This window comes from Chrysoperla carnea, chromosome 3 (assembly GCF_905475395.1).
Source record: "Chrysoperla carnea chromosome 3, inChrCarn1.1, whole genome shotgun sequence".
In the NCBI taxonomy this organism is placed as follows: Eukaryota; Metazoa; Arthropoda; class Insecta; order Neuroptera; family Chrysopidae; genus Chrysoperla; species Chrysoperla carnea.
The window spans coordinates 63,514,528-63,531,430 of record NC_058339.1 but is presented as its reverse complement, the minus strand read 5'-3'; the positions used below and the strand labels follow the sequence as shown (position 1 = coordinate 63,531,430).

Sequence of the window (16,903 nt, the reverse complement as noted above, 5' to 3'; positions counted from 1 at the left end):
GCTGGGTATAATATCTATAGATAATAAGTATTTATATTTATTATAATCAGATGTCTATGAATATATCTGTCAAATTAATTTGTATTATTTCGTGTAATGATACCGATATTACGTCATCAAATTGGATGCCCGCGTTTTTGACAGTTTTAAGAAGGTTTAAAATTTAATTTTAGTTTTTGGCAAGAAAGCGTATGTATTTTTCCGGAATAAATTTTTGGTGGCTTTTTATTAGCAAAATCAACATTTTGAAGTACATTTCAAAAATAGTAGAATACCCTATTTCGTAAAGAATTCATAATTTCCATATGGTCCGTTGATTTAGAGACAACCTCTATTATTATTTATCAACTTCAATAAAAGTCGAATGGATTGACTGTCAAGCGTTCAATGTTCCATAAACAATTTTCATGTAAAAATAATCAAAATAATCCTTGACAATAACCTACATTAAGGAATTGAAGGACAAAAGACAATAGTATGTACATTTATTTATTTGTAATATGTATGTACATTTATTACATTCCCCCACACTTTTAAACACCCACCCTATAAATTGGTAATATTATTTTATAATATGAATCATTTTTATAATATATCTCCTTTGTGGTAACTATTAGTCAAATACAAAACCGATTCAATATTTTTTCTTGTTTTCTTATTACTTGTTCAATTGTCATTTTAATTTTAGTATATTAATTATTGATTGAAATTATAAATTTGAAATTTTTATTTCTGTTCAAAAATTAATTTGTTTGTTTATATAATAAGTAATTAAAAATTTCTTTCACTACCTGGTAAAATTATTAATTACAACATCTTTAAATAAATACAGTGAAGATTAAGGTGAGGTAATCTCTCTTTACAATTAAAACTAACACTTATAACTAAAAAATGGTGTTTCCCTGTCTTCCGCTTAAAAAACTAAACCATTTTTTAAAATTTCTTCAGGAAAATCCTTCAATTATTCAAAATATTGGATCTTTCAGATTTTTGAATAAGATATACATACAAATCTTACAGTGACACTTATCTTGTGTATTGATTCATTTTTAATAACCCTCGAACTAAAAAAAAAAAGGTGTTATAAGTTTGTTCGCTATGTGTGTGTCTCTTTCTGTGTGTCTGTCTGTCTGTCTGTCTGTCTATGGCATCGTAACACCTAAACGGATGAATCGATTTTGATTTTTTTGGTTTTGCTTGAAACGTAATTTAATGGAGAGTGTTCTTAGCTATGTTTCAAGTGCCAATTTGGTGTTCCGTACCCGAAAGAACTAAAAATGTCTCGATGATCTTCCAAATCGGCTCAGTTTGGAAAAGACTTTAAGGAAAAAGGCAATTTAATGGAGAGTGTTCTTAGATATATTTCAAAGGCGAGCTGTAATTTCACTTGTTAATTTTGGTATTGGTTGGCGTGTCTATTTAACTTTTTATACAGCGTGTCTATTTAACTTGGCTCCATGTAGAAAACTATTGTATTTAAAGGTTTACGAAAAAGTTATTCTTTATAAAAATTTCTATTTTCGAAAATATTAACATTCAACTAGTCACTTTTGACATCCAATGTACAGAGTATTCACAATTGGAAACAGCTCAATAGGAAAGTTACTGATCGTTTAGAAAATGTAGGTCATTTAAAACAAATAATAAAAGAAACGGTTCAAGAAATCAATCCCGAGATATATAGGAGTGTATTTAATGAATTTTGTAAAAGAGCAATTACATATTATATGGAACGCATAGGAGGTTACTTTGAGGTAAAAACGAAAGATAACGGTTGTTACTTACGTCAGCAATATTACATAACTATTGTTGACCTAAGCAACAACGGCAATGTTCAATTAGTTTTTGCCTCAACGTATCCACCTTCACGTTCCATACATGTAATTGTTCTTTTACAAAATTCTTGTAAATAAATCACTCCTGTGAAGCAAAAGCTCTATTTAAAGCAAGGTCTGATATTACAGATGCTTCCCTATTTTATGTAAATACAATTCATATAAATTATTCAGTGTATAATAACCGACACTTTTTTATCCGTTCTAAAAGACACGGTAATCAGTAGAATGAGTAATAAAGTCGATATTAATTAATAAACAGTGTAAATTTTTTTTTTTCATCTAAATAATAACTAAGTTTATCTTAAGTAAGACGGATAATTAGTTTCGTAAATGATGCATATAACGTAATCTAAGTGTAATTATTTAACTTGTTTCTTTTAGGCTAGGAAGTGAGGGTCATTTTTTCAGAATAATCTTAACCGCCTTTTGTTTCACCTACACCTTGCTTGGTTGGCAACCCCATGTTTCCTATAAATTAGACCTTGACCTTTTGGAAGGTGTTAAAATAGAAATTTTTGTTTTCAGTATTCTTGGATGTTAAGCAGTGAATCTATTACTTAAAAAAATAATTTATACTAAGTGCCAGTGGAAAATAATTTCAATTTTTAAGTATTTTTTTGGGGGTACAGATCAAAATTGAAAGGCCGTTTCCGAGAAATTAGATCCTGACCTTCTGGAAGGGGTTATAATAGAAATTTTTGTTTTCAGTATTCTTGGATGTTAAACAATGAATCTATTACTTAAAAAAATAATTTATGCTAAGTGTCAGTAGAAAATTTAATTATTTTTTTGGGGGTACAGATCAAAATTGGAAGGAAGATTGTTGGAAGGAGTTAAAATACACTTTATACTTTTAGTAACCCAAGGATCAATACCTCGAAAACAGTTATGTTACTAGCTAAGTGTAGAGGAAATAAAAATCTTACATTGTCTCCAACTACTCATTTACCAACCAGCTGACAGTTTTGATTTTTATACAAAAATGACGCTCATCTCTTGGACTATTTACAATTTTTTCTTTTATAATAATGATCTGTGTAGATATCTTGTTGTAAAAAATTAATCACTCGAACACATGATATAATGATTTGAAAAAATGATAATAATTTTTATTAGCATTTTTTTTTTAATATTTGTCGGTAAAATAATAATAAAGTTATTAACAACTTTCACCTTTCGACTAACTATAAAATAATATTAAATTTAAATTATTTATTTGCCAATTAATTCTTTTTAGTTGATAAGACTATTCCACCTTTTATTTCTGTATCTATTTGTTGCTTGTCGTCTCTGATATCTTGTTATAATATTAGATGGTTTCTTGAATTAAATAATTATATAGAAATTGATATAATTCCATACTCGTTTATAGTTTTATATACAAGTTTATATTCTACTCGGATAAGTTTCTATGCATTTTTTAAATTAATCGTTTGAATAATCACTTTGGACATTCAAATTTTATTTTCTTTGATTCGCTTTTGAAAATTGAAGCAATTTGCGAATGTTTCAAAATAATTTTCCTAATGAAATTTAAATTTGGTTCAAATTTTTTTTTCTGTATCTTTATTGGCTGGATATTTCAACTAAACCATTATTTTAGTAATTAATATCTTTTTAATTACTTAAAATTAATTAATAAAAGTGCAAATTCAGTAAGAGAAATTCAAAACTTCTAAAACGGAAATTCAAATTTTGAAACGGACATAACGTCATAGTATTGGCTTGTCAAATTCGTTGACAATACTGTATGGATCAAAAGACTGCGTTTAAACATCTTAAATTATCCTCTATTTTAAAAATTTGTTTACACAGCATTTTGAAACAGTATTTATATTTTTTTACTATGTTATAACGGTGTAAACAATGAATTAAAAATATAAAAAAAATACATGAATATTCCCTATTAATCAGGATATATTCTGAAACAGTTTAGAAGAGCTCAAACGTGAAGGATTACTTTATGCTCAAAGTAATCGCTTCCGCACTTTTGTTAAATGAAAGCATCCAATCCCACCCACATCCGGAAACTGTCAGTAAGTTTTCAATTAAAAATAATCCACCAAAACTTGGAATTAGTGAATATTTATGAAGAAAATTCTTATTTTCTCATAAATTATATTTCTAAAATTAAAGATGCTCTCTCTTTTGATTTGGAGGGGGAAAGCATGATTGACATATTCTGGGAGCATCTTCTATTTTTCATTAAAATTGCTCCGAACTTTTTCGTAACGATTTAACAAACTTAGACTCTTTTTCGATATTTTTAGTATACCATTTGAGTATTTGACCAACGTGCGTCTTGGTCCATCTTACAGAAAGTGATGAAATTCGCCCCTGGCTCTCAAAGTACATACAATATTTTATATTGATATGCTGGGAATATTTTTTTAAGTTGAAAGACATAACAAAAACAATTTAAAAAAATAAATAATATTTAATGAATGAAGGAAGGTTTATACAAAAAAAAATTAAATGAATGAAACAGAATTAAACGGTAATCAGATATTAGCGGGCTACCACCATCATAATAAATAAAATAATAAATAAAAAAATATCTAAGAATTATATTTTGAATGAAATAATATGAATAATAAAGAATCTAATTGATCATTTAGTGAGAACGGAAATTAAAAAATAAACCATCATGCCTACAAGCAAAAATATATTAATATATTTTCAAATATCTAAAAATATTATTTTGAATAGCAGGAACACAGATTCAATAGAAATAATATTTTAAATGGCTTTATTTTTTAGGCTATTAAAATTAGACTACTTAAGTGTATCTACAGGGTGGAACAGAGAATGTCTCTAATGAAATTTCCAAAGGGACTCAAATTTCGGAACCAAATTTTCGATTATTTTTATTTGTCAAAATTTGTTTTAAAGCTTGTAGAATACAATCAAATCAAAAAAGGCACTATTTTAAAGTTTGTTTTTCTCAGACTTTGGTGCGGTATTGAATATTTTGGACGAAATTTCGCCTTAGATGACAAAAAAAAAACCCAGTTTCTATAAATTGTTGTTAACTTTGAGTTGAGACATAGTATTCATACACTATAGACATAGTATAGATTGTATTCCAGATCTGTACACAAATCAACAAAAATTTGATAGTAAGAAGGTGTCTCCAAAAAGATTTTTGTTTTACTTTGCGCCATTACATTAAAATATTGTCTGTATGTCTTATTCTTGTAATGAGTATATTTTATTTATATATTTAAAAAGCGGCATTTGCTTTTAAATGTCTATTTTAATATTATATGTATATTCGTATAACTTAAGGTGGTACGAGCGAGAAGGCAACTTTAGATTTATAGTTGAAATTATTTGTACCCTATTTCCAACTTTTATGATGAATTTTCTTATAACTTGAAAGCTGAATAATTAAACGAATTTTCCTTATTTTAAAAAGTACTTCAGATATCGAAAAATTGTATTCTTACTTTTCGTCTTATATTGTCAAGTTATAACATAATTCACCGCCAAATACAAAATATAAATTTTTTTAAATTTGTTTCCCTACGACCATACTCATACATCCTTAAAAAGTCGGCCACAACGGGTTTTTTTTTCAATAATTTATTAAGTTAAAACCGTACACAACGAATTTTTTTTGGTTTTCCATAATTTATGTAATTTACCTTTAATTTTCACCGATTAGTTTTGGAGGAATCTATGAAAACATATCATCCATATACCGTTTTCCCATAGGACCAATATTAAATATGCCTACTTTTTAGATCATTTACTTACAGTGGACCCGCGATAATCCGACAAACGTTTTGCAAGGTAATGTCGAATTATCGAATTTGTCGGACTATAGAGTACTGCCACAAATCTCCTTGTAATCCGGAACTTTTTGAAAAAGAATGCCTTGTAATCCGACAAATTACATATCAAAGTGATTAAGATTTTCTAATTTCAGCCACGAAGAATTCATGTATTTATAAGAAATCTGCATTGTAATTACCGTTATAGTTATGTCGGACTACAAGGTGTGCCGGATTAGACAGGGGCCGGATTACTGCGGGTGTACTGTATAACAAAAATTACCTATACCCCTTGTATTTGTATTTTATAAAAACAGCCAGGCAAGTTTTTTAATATTGTGTGTATTATTGTAGATACGCCATTATTTTAATATTATTGAAACCACAAAATAATAGGTATTTTAAAGAATAATTTTATTTATTCTTCTTCTTTTGTAAGTAAATTTATTTTATAAATAATAGATATAGAAACGCATTTAAAATACTGCGCCTACCTTTAAAATAATGTAGCTTTTAATTGTAATATCTAATCATTACAAAGACTAAGTTTTGCCGACACTTAGCGAGTTAGCGCTCACACTGGACTGTTCAAATGATTCTTCTTTTGTAAGTGAATTTACTTTATAGGTATAGAAAAGCTTTTAAAACATTGTACCTATACCTTTAAATAATTTATCTTTTAATTATAATATCTAATAATAATATAATGGCTAAGTTTTGCTGACACTGCAGTCACAGTGGAAGATCGCTGTTTTGGTCAATAATAATCAGTAGCGCTCAAATGCGATCTTACCAGCTTTTATTAAATTTATTCTACAAATCCCAATTTTCTGTCCTTTCATTGGGATGTATTTTTCCCAAAACAACAAACGATAATTAACGAGCCTGTATCTTGTGATTGATACATCGAATGCAAATACTGCAAAGGGACTTTTTGAATTGAAGTTTGATGTAGAATATTGGTGTTCTTCCGTCTGTAGCTAGATGGGACACAATATGTATATTTTAATAATTGAACAAAGTTTTAAATTACAATAAAACACGTTTCACACAAAAATTACTGGACAAATTTTAATAAAATATATGCATAGAAATTCAATTCACATTTTTTTAATGGATGTGTCATCCAAACGCGTGCCAGGAAACCATTAATCCAAAATTTTTCAGTCTTCTGAGTTATTAATTCACATAATGTTTCCAATTGAAAATGGGGTTCGTTTACCTTCATCATTTTTTAAGTGATAAAGATAAACGAAGATTAAGAAATCAATTTTATGAATCTTTGTATGCATAAAAATATAGAGTTAGTATCATATGAGAGCGAAGTTGCAAATACGAAAGTACTTGAGTGCTTTTTTCATTCGAGTGGATAATAGAAAATCCGCAGTAGCTGCACACACTATTTCTTACAAATTCGGATTTAGTTATCTCTTTGAGCACGATTTTCCATGTAAAGGCAAACAAATAACTGTTCATTGAGACACGCAATGAGTACTAAGCTATTTTTCACACGGAAATCTGTGAGAAAAGAACTTAACCCACATAAAAAAGTTACTTATTTGATAGTGGTTAAAAATAAATTTCCACACGATTATAATGTCACCCATATGGTTTTTTTTTTTATTCAAATGATGCTTTAGCTTTTTTCATAATACTTTAATGCTGAAACGCTTTTTAATTAATTAATAATAACAATGCTTTTAAAAAAGTGGCATATAATTTTGAAAAAAAAATATTTTCTAGCTAAATATTTCTGGTCTGCCCAATATGTCTAAAAATGAGGTAAACAAAACAGTGTGGAAAATTTTATAACAATATTTAGCAAAACAGGGTCGAATTGAATATATTTTCGACATTTATTAAATAATTTTTCAACAAAAAAATAATTTAAATAAATGTATATTATGATGTATTGGGCAGTTTTAATTTATAAAATCAAAAATCGATATCGTGTTGATACAAAAAATATATATATATTTCAATCGACCCTGGGCACCTCTCATATTTATAAAATAAATTTAATTAAAATGTAAAGTATAAACTAAAAATGAAAAATTACGCAGGTGTTGGATTTAACACATGTAATATTTTAAACTAAATTACTTTAATTCAATGAATAATTACTTTTAAAAAGATTGCAACTAAAATCTTGACAATCAGTATGATAACCAAAGAAAAATGTTTTAATTATAAAATCGATCATATTGTGTATTTTTATTGTAAAATTCACATGGTATGTTCTTTTCGGTACCTAAAATCGAATTTTTAACGGATGTTTTTATTTTGAGATGCCAAATTTATCAACTTTGATACATAATTTGAATGGGAGATCCATAAACAGAGAACTTTTAGAATTTGTATTAAAAAATCTTTGAAATCATAAACATCCGGACATCAAAACGTTAGTATTTTCGATTTGACTTCGACCGAAGATTTTACATCCAATTAAACTAGTTATAAATATCAAATCAAATTGTGATCGCAGAAAGTTTTGGTAGATAAGTTTTCCTTTCACAAAAAATTTCTTGATATATTTCTAAAAAAATCTTAAGAAATTTTTCCCAGTCAAGGAAACCTTCGTTGGTTTTAATTAATTACAATAGTTGCATTAAGTATGACTTATAAAATGGCCACGACCTAATTTTCATGGAAAATTTAAAGTATTCATGGATGATAGAAAAAGAGCGCTATTTTTCACTCACACGTGTATACGAACAATTTTCTTTGGAAATATACAAGAGTAGCCACAGAAAATAAGTCTCTTAAAATTAAATTATAAAAAATTGAAGAAGATTTCTTTAGTTAATGGTTCCTTTTATCAAAAAATTTCAAAGAATTTTCTGTTTGGAATTTTATCCATATAATAGTATTGTCTGAATGCGATCATTATGACACACCTTGTAATCTTATCGTGTTTTAGATGTTAGTAGATGTATAGTTTAAGAACAAATATTTTTTTTATGTAAAAAACGCAAATAATTAAAAACAAGACTCGGTAGTTTTCGTCCATTTTCCTGGTGTTGGTTGTAAAATGTAAATACACGAACTGTTTAAACATTATTATTTTGGTTAACAGATATTTATTTGTCCAGATTTTAGTTTCGATCGTTCTAAACGACTGATAAGATATTCTTTTTATTCGCTTTTTAAAAAAGTAAAAAAATTTAATAATTGGGTCCTTAAAATATTACCTATGGATAAAAAATAAAATATTGCATTATATAAGTATCAGTATGGTGATACCTTTAAAAAACAGTACATCTGGTAAAAATTTGGGTGGTTCGTTTTTCTACTTAAAAATTTCATAATTCAGCCAAATAATACTATAAATAAAATTAATAATCCGCAAACTAAAAATTAACTATACACTATATTTCTGTTTTTGGATTTCGACGTTAATTATTAGAATCCAAAAGTACTGAAAATTCAATTTATTTACCTATTGGACAAATATTTTCTAAGAAATTGCCTGAATTTTATCCGAAGCATGGCTTTTCGTAAATGATTTTGAACGATATCTCAGACACTATGAATCCCATCATCAAATAAACCCGATTTCTGTATCATTTTGTCAAAATTTCGTTAGTATATAAGGACCGAATTTATGAAAATCAGAAATTTACTTGATTTTTTTTCTAAACTCAGTTTATAAGATTAATGTGGCCGAAAAAATCGGATTATATTTTACTATTGGATTCAAGTTACATCTCAGACACAATTCGTAAAATTTAAAAAATGCACCCGATTTTGTCCTTTTTCTTAAAAGAGTACTTGAAAAAATCGACTAGTCGATTATTTTATGTTGTTATAATAATAAATACTCGAAAACCCATATGAAGAAAATCCTCAAACGATTAAAAGAAAAGCGACGGAGAGGTAGGATCGGTAAATTTAACAGCTAGCAGATTTAACCAAAGCGTTTCACAGACACATGGAGAATGTTATATACGACATATACGATTTGCACTATATTTCCAAACTAAAAAGTTAATCTTAAATAAGTATTATTTGTAAAATCATTTTAACCATTAAAATTATATGTTAAGAATCAACTTAAGTTCTGCTCCAGGAGAAATAATCAATATGCATTCTTTTTATGATTTTTTTTTTAGAAATACAATTTTTCATGGTAGACTTGAATCCAGAATAGAACAAAAACATTTTTAATATAAAGATACATAAATTCTGGGTCGTTAATATTCTTCGCGATATCAATCTTTATTACAGGTGGTTTATTTTATTACAGAAAAAAATGCTTGCGATAGTACGAAATTTATTGCATTACAAATCTTTTTTAAGTTGTTGCACTTTTGAAATTTGCATGGTTTTTTATTTACTGGTATATTTAAATTTCCTGTAAAAAGTTCTCATGGATATTGTGTCGGCACTGCAAAATATTCAACGTAATAGCGCTACCAAAAAGATTCTTCCTGTAATATGTTAAAGAGCCAGAATTGTAAATTAATCAATAAAAATTTATTCGAATTTTTCCCAGTCAATAATTCCAAAAATGTTGTTGCGGATGAGGAGTAGATTAAAAAGCCAATTAATGTAATGATCCTAATCGATTATTCTCTTCAACAGTTTTTTGTGTCAATGGCAATGCATGAGGCAAATATAATGTATATAGTCGGAGCCAAATTTTTCCCGGGTACACTGCAGCGTTGGGCGAAAAAATTTGCAAGGTTGAATATCAATGATGTTTGAATCATTGTCAAATACATAAAGGAATGAATGCGTGCCGAATTTTTTACCAAGTAGAACCGTTTTGGTATCATCTTGATATACCTAGATTTACGGGGGAGATGTATACTTGATAAAAAATTGTGCCATTTTACCAAAGGGTTTTCAAATATCAACGCTTATTTTCAGTGTGATTTAACTCGCCTCTGCCCCACAATCGGCGTTGCAAATAGCTGTAAGTTTGGAAGGATCGATGTTTTTTTTATTTATTCATTGCTATTACATTAAACAGCATATCCGAGCAGCGAATCAAATTAAGAAATTTCTGTTTTCCATTTCCATATTGATTTCCATTATTTTCATATAAATTTCCATTTTTGCACCAATTTCCTAGATCAGTTTTTTGTATGTTATAAATACGTAATTCGACTACCAAATAGTCATCATCAGTATGAATTAGCTAATCGTAATTACTCTTCTTATGTATGTTACGCCACCAAATTAGCAACGAGCAACATACATAATAAGAGTAATTACGATTAGCTAATTCATACTGATGATGACTACTTGGTAGTCGAAATACTAATGATGTATTTATAAAATACAAAAAACTGCTCCTATCCTAGAGTTCTCATTTATTATCTTCAATAATATTTATTTTATTTTCACATTCTGGCCGATATTACTTTGGACTTGGAAGCTTAAAGATGCTCTATATAGTGGATAAACCGCTGATGCAAATGGCATTTTCTTGACATGTAGCACACTCCAGCAAATATATAATTGATCATTAACAACTGCTAGGTCATATATCAGTAAATTGAGTAAAAATCTCATTCTTAGAATAATATAATTCTACAATAAAAACAAGTGTTTGACCGCCTTTAACATTAAAATCGAAAGTACTGAGCTTTTAACTTTAAAATCGAATAATTTTGTAAGGTAAATTCTATGACGGAATTAAACTTACCAAAGACTCTTAGAATAATATATCCTAGTACTGCAATAAAACAATTACAAAAAATGCATACCAAATTTTTATGTTATTGCACTTTTGAAATTTTGCATGGTTTTAAATTACAATTTATACAAATGGCATGTGTTGTACATTTAAGTAATAATATTATTATTCATCAATAATTGATTGATTACAATAATTTATTATGTGGTTAATAAAACTCCACTTGAACTGATATCAATAATTATTGGCAATAATATAAAACAAATCATTGAAACCAAGTTATTTGCGAATTTTTCATTTTTAAAATATACTTCATTCATTTTTGTATAAGAAAAATAATTCTATTTATACCTTTTTATAATTTCATTTATTTTATTTTTTAATTTACAGTTCTTTTTTTATTAATTTCATAATTTTTTTTAATCCACACTGTTTATTTTTGTTTGTTTGCATATAGGAGGAAAAGAGCTTGGACATTATGGGACAATATAAGCCCGAAATATTCTGCTAGAAGGTAATTTTTTATGTTTTTATTTTGCTTATTTTATGTTTTTATCGTTTTTTATTTCGCTGTGTCTATTTACATGCTAATTAGGGCCGCTAAGTGTATCAACATAAACCATGTATGTATTTAAATAGAGTGCTGTAAAATCGATTTAATTAACCAAAAAAATAGATTAATTCAACCCAACTTCTACCTCTCGGGGCTCTCTAGTCACTGTGTGTATCCCAAATTCAATAGACCAAAATATTTCCTACATCATGTATGTTTGTTACCACTTTTCTTGTCTCACAAATTACTGTACATATAGGGTTTACTTTGTGTTATAATATGTAAGACAAGTAATCTGACAAAAGGCGTAAAACATAATGGCGTAAAATTATTTTGGTCTAGTCACGGTACTCGAAGTATTCCGTCCAATTGTCTATTAAGAAATTTTATTTTAAAAATATCATTAAAAACATAGAAAAGATTTACATTTCGCTAAATATCGATATTTCGATTGCGACGCAACCATCGTCAGTAACTAAATTTATTCATACAACACACTTAAAATAAATTTAGCTACTGACGATTGTTGCGTTGCAATCGAAATATCGATATATAGCGTAATGTAAATCTGTTGTACGTCATTTAATTATATTTTTTAAATAAAATTTCTTAATATACAATTTTATTTCCAATATCGTATTATTTATTTCAATAACTATGTCTCAACTCGAAGTCAACGAAAATTCATTCTTATATTTTGGTCTATTTAAACCCTTTATTTGCTAACAAAAAAATATCGATACAAATTTTTGAAATTATTTGCATGTTAGCATGTAAACAGACACATTTCCCTTTTTATGTTTTTCTTCTCTTGTTTGTCATTTGTTTTTGTCATAGAAACGTAAAAAATATGTCAGTTTGAATTAATTTATATTTTTAACAAAATTTTTAAAATCCCAAAAAAAAAATGTACAATCTTCTAAAGTCATAATGCATTTACAATTATGTATGATGTGGAGTTTTCGAACAATTTTTTTAAGTAGGCAACTTGTTTAACGTAAATGGTATTTATATTACATACATTTTAATTATGAAGTAAAATTTCTATACAATAATAGTAGTGTAAAAAAAATACTGAATCATCGAGGTCAGTGATGATCTTTATGTTTTTTTTTAATGTAGTTTGTTTTTATTTTCAAATAATTTTTGATATATGTTATCAGTTTATTTTTCTCAATCTATTTCCCAAGGAAAATAAATGATAAATTTGTAAGTGTTTTGGTAATTGTTTACTGTTTTTTTGCAAAATCAACATATGTTAATTAGAAAAAGTTTGAGAACATCATTAATCCAAGAAAAATCAATTTTATTTATTATTTTGGTAAAAAAACGGCATCAATTTCAAGGTTAGATTTATTTTAAATATTTTACAGTTAAAATGAATACAATACTTAATACTTAAGAAGATTTAAACTAGAGGCTTTCTTTATCCGTCACACAGAATTGCCAAACTTTAATTTTTAGATTACACTAAGATGTTTCAAAAACTCAAACACTTTACTTTACTTATACAGGGTGTCCCGACCCATTCAGGAAATACGATGCATTCAGGGCACTTCAAATTTTATAGGTACCGGATATCCCCGTCCTCCGTCATAAAATTCTAAAACAGTGTTTTAAGATCACATAAACTGGCTCACACAAAAATATAAAATTGTCAGATACAGACTAGGATAATAATGCGAAGGTTAAAATTACAGTGCGATATTTGCTGTGTTACAAAGTCGCAAATATCGGCCGAGAAACTATATAAAACTACACAATTTAGTTTTTAAATGCAGTTGATGAACTATGAAACCTGGTTAAATGAGACATCAAGGGACCTGCAAATTTTTCTGACTTATAGAGGTATTCCACTTACCCGGCGTCTCAGATATTCAGGGATAAATAAATATTTGTCTCATTTTAGAGGGTTCCAGAATGTAGCAACCATTGCTGCTACAAAAATTATTGATACCGATCCGTCGCGCAAAACTTTGTGCCTTTTCTTTAATCATCGGTCCAATTGCCGGAACGTTATTCTGATAAACTTATAAATTTTAGTTGTCCTTGTCCTTCAGAACATTGTGATAGAATTTTATCTTTATTCTGAATTATTCTACAAAGAATAGACTTTGGCACATTAAATTCAACACAGACTCCATCGCGTGCCTTCTCACTTTCATAGACGGATATTAACTGCAGTTTTTTACGTACTGATAACGATTTGAACCTTTTTTTCGGCATTTTTCAAATAAACATCCGTATTTGAGGGTAGAATTAGAATAAGGAAGAAAAAAAACAAAACGATGTCATCTCAGTTCTCAGTTATCGAAATTAATGCATATAAAATTCACTCGCTGTTTCGGTTATAGAGGCAACTATGACGATAAAATCGAAAGAACGAATTATAGATATAAAGGTTTGCTTCGTCCCACTAACAGAGATAATTCTGTGCCAAAGTGTTGGGACCTGAGCGTGAGTTCCAGTTGTGGAGGTTTCTCACTTCTCCAGGTCCCATTTAACCAAGTTTCGTCGTAGTTCGTTGCCACGGAAAACAGTGTGATAACACAAAATGGTAGTTTTCAGAACGTAAAACGTAAACAAAGAAATGGAAAATACATACATGAAAAAAAATTTCAATAAATCAAAGAACAAGCCAGAATTCAAAAAATTGTGTCCATTACTTATATTTTAACTAAATTTGTAAGGATCAATTGTCAAACCGAAACGCCACGGATATCGTAATCGCCCCCATAATAAATATCTAACCTTTTTCAGAGAAGTGCTTTCACTACAATTGGAACTTTCTGATAATAGAACTTTCGGTATTCTCATCAATAAATATATCAATTTTGCAAAAAATATTTACATTAGTTTTTTTTACTAAAATAACACTTCTAGACAATTACCAACATTTTTTATTTTAAACACTGCAATACTTATTATGATAATTTGGTTTGTTGCCAAAATATTTTAAAATTTACAACCTAGCAATTGTGCTGTCTAAATTTGTTTTAATTATTAAAACAGACTAAACAAAATTATCAATCAGGATGTGGTTGAATAATAAATATCCTGTCTATTGTTGATACAAATTATAACAAATAAAATCACACAATTTTAACCTTGATTAGGTTTAATTTTAAAAATTAATTTAATTTTTGCAGATGGCATCGTTGGAAGGCGGGGGAAGCATTAGTAATCGTCGTGATCCATGTAAAAAGTGCGGCTTACCTGTATTCCTAGCAGAACGTTTAAGTGTAGATAATCATTTATATCATCGAACCTGTTTCCGTTGTGCTCGTTGTTCGCATCAACTTAGTTTAGCTAATTATTACGAAACCGAAGATAGTGAATATTGTTGTGAGACTTGTCCAGACGAAGATGATGCTTTTGATCAAACTGACGAAAAGATGGCAACACCTGAAATTGATGATTATATCCAACAAAATTTATTACTAACCCAATCATTAAGTGATGAAGAAAAAGAACATAATTTAAATAAAGATAAAATACAAAATTATTCATATGATAAATTTACAAACGCACGTAGTAATTTTGTTGGAAGTCAGTTAAATGTAATCAAAAAGGAAGAAGATGAAGAAGATATTGACAAGGAACCACCTGATCTTCCAAAAACAAATCCACCAGATCGAAATGATATTCGACACTCGCCTGTTAATGAAACTGAATCGTTGGTATCGTCTGGCGTTGGATCTGGTGAAGATATGTCAATAAAAGATTCGATTCAAAATGCACCAGAACAAGATGACAGTGGGACAAGTCTCTCGAACAAACGTGAACAAGAGAATCGAAATAGTGTTCGTGATAGTAATGATATTGTATATATTAAAAATTCGACAAATAATTTTAATGATAGTGATAGTATTAATCAGCCATTAGCAGCTGACAATCATACGTTGGATGCTGCTGTATTAGACGATAAAAAAGCTAATGATAGTATAACTGAATTTGTTACCAAAGATGATAAAAAAACTGTTACAATCAGTCGAAATGGAACAATATTTACACCAGATTCTAATTTTACTGTTGCTGCTGCTGCGAATTTCCGACTTATTAATCAACAATTACAGCAGCAATTACATGATCAATCAACACTTTTTGAGAAAACACATTTTGATATTGGTGAAGACGACTCTGATTTGCCTGTTACAGTTACCGCAATGAATTCAGAATTAATTAAGAAGAATCATGAGAAAAATGTGCTTTTTGATAAAGAAATTGTTGAAGAACCGGAAGAGGAGGATCAGCAGCAACAGTCTGCAACAACAATTTCGAATATTGATAAGTCTCAAAAAATTAGTAACAGTAAAGAACAACAATTAGATAATAGTGATTATACATATATACCTTTAACAATTGATCATAAAGGAATAAAAAGTGATGTAAATGAAAAATTAACTGATAACAAAAATAATGAAACAAAAACAGTTGATAAAGAGAAATTAAAAAAAAATCAAGAAGATTATCCAGAGGAATTAAATCCATTCGAAGATGAAGATGATGATGATGATTATGTGTATGAAGATGTATATTCCACAAATACAACATCGTCAACGAATTTAGCAAAAAAAGAAAGCACAAATCCATTTGGAAGTGATGATGATGAAGATGATAATAATACTGATTTTAAAGAAACCGTTAACGAAAAAGTAGAGAGTTTTAAAAAATTAACTAGCACACCAAAAGAAAGCACAAACCCATTTGGAAGTGATGAAGACGATGAAGGAAATTTGTCGTCAGAAGATAATAATGCTGCAAGCAAACCAGTTCCAAAACCTAGATCTATTTTGTAAGATTTTTTTTTTAATAGAATGCAAAGATTAGTCATACGAGCGGTTGAGTTGCCACAATTAATCAATTATAATCAATTATCAATTATGAAAAAATCAAGAATTTTTGCTGCAAAATTCTGGCCTTTTTATAGATTCTTCTAAGAAAACGCATGAATATAAACAAATAGTATTCTTTGTTCATTATCACACCTTCGAAAACATATTTATGGTTTTAAAACCCAGAACAATCAAAAAAAACAATAAAAAAAGCATTTATTTTACTTTTAAGCGACTTACGTTTTTCCTTGATTGAT

General features: G+C 28.3%; 1 protein-coding gene across 4 annotated transcripts in view; it reads left to right on the top strand.

Annotated features, from left to right (window-relative positions):
• Positions 1 to 16,903, top strand: part of LOC123296583 (MICAL-like protein 1) — a 284,328-nt gene that overhangs the window by 261,479 nt on the left and 5,946 nt on the right. Inside the window, exons 2-3 of one of the 4 annotated variants that reach the window (XM_044878113.1) lie at positions 11,716 to 11,772; positions 14,961 to 16,606. In XM_044878113.1, the coding sequence (XP_044734048.1) occupies positions 14,961 to 16,606 (1,646 nt within the window). In that variant the 5' untranslated portion in view covers positions 11,716 to 11,772. Of the gene's footprint in view, positions 1 to 11,715; positions 11,773 to 12,768; positions 12,816 to 13,063; positions 13,158 to 14,960; positions 16,607 to 16,903 lie in introns of those variants that run through there. The other 3 variants (XM_044878112.1, XM_044878114.1, XM_044878111.1) reach the window with 3 other exon arrangements.